General features: G+C 37.5%; 1 protein-coding gene across 1 annotated transcript in view; it reads left to right on the top strand.

Moving 5' to 3' along the window:
• The window catches only part of ARMC10 (armadillo repeat containing 10), a 21,894-nt gene that overhangs the window by 4,838 nt on the left and 12,996 nt on the right, over window positions 1-4,060 (top strand). The window contains exon 2 of the mRNA XM_012650305.1: window positions 1,722-1,870. Within this exon, the coding sequence (XP_012505759.1) occupies window positions 1,722-1,870 (149 nt within the window). The remainder of the gene's footprint in view (window positions 1-1,721; window positions 1,871-4,060) is intronic.

Consider the following 4,060-nt stretch of genomic DNA (forward strand, 5'->3'; position numbering starts at 1 on the left):
GGCTGTATAAGAACCTTTGGAGCCAGTTATAGTAGTCAACCAACCATTTTATTTACTGATGAGAAAATTGAAACCCAAAAAAGATGTTAAGTGACTTTCCTGCAACTTTGTATTTTCATTTCTCTGGTTTCTGCTACTAGCTACCTCTGTGACTTTAGGCAAAGCCTTAAATGATCCTCACTAAAGTTTCTTCATGTGTAAAATAAGAGGTTTAGGTGAGCCCTAAATTCTCTCCATTCTACAAAGCTGTGTTTTTATCACTTTCCCTTATCAAGTGTTCTTTGGGTGAAACTCCGTTTTGAAACATATAAATAAGAGCAGTAATAGATTCAGGAGTAAAAGCAGGGTCCTGATCATAAGACTTGATAGTGAGAATCTGCTGGCTTTTTAGCTTTTAGGTTTTCTTAACAGATTTCTTATTTGACTTCTTCAGGATATCATATCACTTACTGTTTCCCATAATCTATATTTGTCCCTTTCCCTCACATTTTGTTGTGATTCCTCTTTAAGCAATATAGTTATTTTAGTTACATGTTTATTGCAAAAAAAAAAAAAAAACTAGTACTTATGAGCATGGGGTAGAAAATAAAAGTCATTCATACCAGGTGCAATGGCTCACGCATATAATCTCAGCACATTGGGAGATTGAGACTGGAGGATTGCTTGAGTGCAGGAGTTCAAGACCAGCCTGAGAAACAAAGCAAGACCCTGTCTCTACAAAAAATTTTTAAAAATTAGCTGCCTGTAGTCCCAGCTACTCGGGAGGCTGAGGCAGGAGGATCGCCTGAGCCCAGGAGTTTGAGGTTGCAGTGAGCTCTGATGAAGCCACTGCACTCTAGCACGGGCAAAAGAGCGAGAGACTCTGTCTCAGAAAAAAAAAAAAAGTCATTCATAATCCCAATACCCAAAGATAACCACCTTTAACAATTTTACATATATTTTTAAATAGAAAAAGCACAAATGTGAGACCACATAGCACCCCATTGTTGTATAACCTCTCCTTCCTGCCCCGCAGTGTGTTATAAAAATGGTTTCTGTACTTTTCTACAGAAAATGGCCCAAAAAAAAAAAAAGTTTCTATTTTTCTAGTGGTGATTTCTAGAAAGAGAATTTTTTTTTAAAGGTAGAACTATAAATTCTAAAAATCATTGAGCAGATCCAACATTTGGCTATTCTAGCTCTTACTCAAAATGATGCCTTTTCTTTTGTCATCACCACCAGCAAAACTGTTATTCTAGCATCCCAGTCATCTTGCCTTGTTCCTATAAACCAAACAAAAATGCCATACTGGAACAGGATTGGCTTACTCCCATAGCTTTTCTCCTATCTGATGTGCTCAGAAAAGGTCTGCTTAATGCAAATCCTATTCCTTAATTAATCTATGCCCTATAGGTAAGTGTTCCATTGGATAGGTGTCCTGGTTTTTAAAAAAGAGAAAACAAATGCTGTCAGCATTAGAAGTATATAGTATTGGCATGCAGTGTTTTACTAACAAACAAATACCAAGTAACCACTGGCTAATTTCTTGATGTCTATAAGCCTAAATTTCCCATCTGTAAATTGAGAATAATAAATAATAGTATCTTCTTCCTAGGGTTGCTTGAGGATTAAATGAGATAAAACATATAGAGTGCTTAATACTGTGCTATCAGAGTATATGTTTGATGTTTTTTAAATTTTAAAATCTCATATTGATTTTAGATAATTTTCTTCTTATGCAGAAGACTTAACCAATGGTTCATATGATGAAGTCCTAAATGCTGAACAACTTCAGAAACTCCTTTACCTACTTGAGTCAACTGAAGATCCTGTAATTATTGAAAGAGCTTTGGTCACTGTGGGAAACAATGCAGCCTTTTCAGTTAACCAAGTAAGTACCCCTTCTCAGCAAACAAGCTCATTCTCACACACTAACAGTAATTGTGACCCTAGATAAGTTACTTAACCTCTCAGAGCCTCAATTCCTCATCTATACAGTGTGGCTACTTATACCTACAACATAATGTTTGTTTATTTCTGAAAAGCATAGCCCGATAGTAATATGATTACTAATATGATTCTAGATCCCTGTGAAATTGGTCACTGGTATCACATTCATAATAAGTATTTGTAATCATCATTTAGCATTGCATGGCCTTTTAAATTATTTAAAATTCAGCAGTGCTTCATTAAAATAATAAAAGCATCTCACATTTAAATTCATGCCTTAAATTGTATAGAGGTCTTATGAGTGTGGTTCTGATGCAGGTGGTCCCTGGAACACACTCTGACAGCCATTAATTAGTGTGAATGGCTTCTTCAAGTAGAGACTTAATACCAGTACTAAAGAGCTTAATTCGAATGCTTCCTTCTCCCTACTACCTCCTTCACTCCCCAGCATGGGAAAATAGTTTAAATATTTTTGTAACATTTTTAGCTAATGCTCTTTTCTAACATTGTCATAAATACAAAAGTATTTTGAATATATACTTTATTTCAGTCTAGTTTTCTCCAGAATGGCAAGGTTTACTGTGAAGCTCTAAAGATTTATAGGGAGATGGAAAATCTTTGTGCGTTATCTCCTCTTTCAGTTATATGTGACAGAATCCAACTTAAATTATTTTAAGCCAAAAAGGGAAAATACTGAGCTCAGCTAACTTGGACATCTAAAAATAGCATTGGTTTCAGACACAACTGAATCCAGTTCAAGGTTGCAAAAACAGTAATTAGAGCTCTCTCTTTCTCTACCTTTTGGCTTTGCTTGTGCCTGCCTTTCTTAACACATTGGTCTTTGTCTCTCTGGCTACAAAGAGGTTTTCTTCCCAGGGATGGAAAGAAAGCCCTGGCCTCTCAAGTCTTCATCCCTGCAACTCATGATCCAAAAGGTGGATTGTTCTGCTAGGATCAAGTGCCTACCCTTTAGGTCAATCTCAGGGGCAAGGGACCATGGCCCATGAGAGTGAGGCCTGGCTCACATGAGCATCCTACAGCCAAGCAGTAGGGGTGGATGTGAGCACACATAACCAACAGTCCCACTAGGAACTATGTGGGATGGAGGAGGTGCTGTGTCTGCCCCAGTGGAAAGAGGGGCACTAGACAAACAAAAACAGTAGATGGTGACTAATTTGTTAGCCTGTCTCTATTGGAGTATTTCTGATGCCATAGTTTTATACCACTCTGAAACAAGTTGTAGTCAGAGTGGGCCAATAGCCACTGGAGAATAAGTACTTTCTTGAGCACTGGGGGTTGGTGTCCTTCACCATCAGTTATAGTACCTTGATCTGCTTTAACAGTACAGTTTTAAAAAACAAAAACAAAAAATTTTCTTTCTCACTTGAAGAGAGAAAGTTTCTTTTTCCCCTAATATGAAGCCCACCCTTAGCAGTAGAGTAGAGTTTTGGGCTGCTTGTAAAACGTAGATGATGGCATTCTTTTTCTGTTTTTCTGATAGAGTGGCATGTCTTGGCCTTACAAGAGTAATTTTCAGCATATTTTTCTTATAAGAATTAAAACAATTAATACTTCTTCCATGTTGGGGACAAAGACACATGGTAACATAGTGTTGTAATTAATTGTGAGAAATCCCAGATTGTTGTTCTTCTGAAAATTTGGGCACCGTTTTTCAAACCATGTGGAACTCCAGCTCTGCAAGATGTTAATGTATTCCCCCCATTAACACGGGGAAGTGGCCCTTTTTCATGTATAGTTCAGGAATACTATAGCAAATACTCCCCTGTTGGGGATTCTTAACACACATGAACATGTTAATGCCTCATGATAAACATGCTTACTTTTGTCATACCCAGAGTTTCCCAAACTTATATAACCATGCCCCCCCTCCTTTTCTTATGGGATGTCTATTGACATCTTAAGGGATTAGCGTTCCAAAGAAAACATGTCAGCAAAACACTACTTTAGTATTCTAAATCAGAAGACTTCTAGGCTGGGTACACTGTCTCACGCCTGTAATCCCAGTACTTTGAGAGGCCAAGAAAGGAGGATCACTTGAGGCCAGGATTTCAAGACTAGCCTGGGAAACATAGCAAGACCCTGTTCTCTTGAAAAATTTAAAAATTAGCCA

This window comes from Propithecus coquereli, unplaced genomic scaffold (assembly GCF_000956105.1).
Source record: "Propithecus coquereli isolate 6110/MARCELLA unplaced genomic scaffold, Pcoq_1.0 Scaffold32, whole genome shotgun sequence".
NCBI classification, from domain to species: domain Eukaryota; kingdom Metazoa; phylum Chordata; class Mammalia; order Primates; family Indriidae; genus Propithecus; species Propithecus coquereli.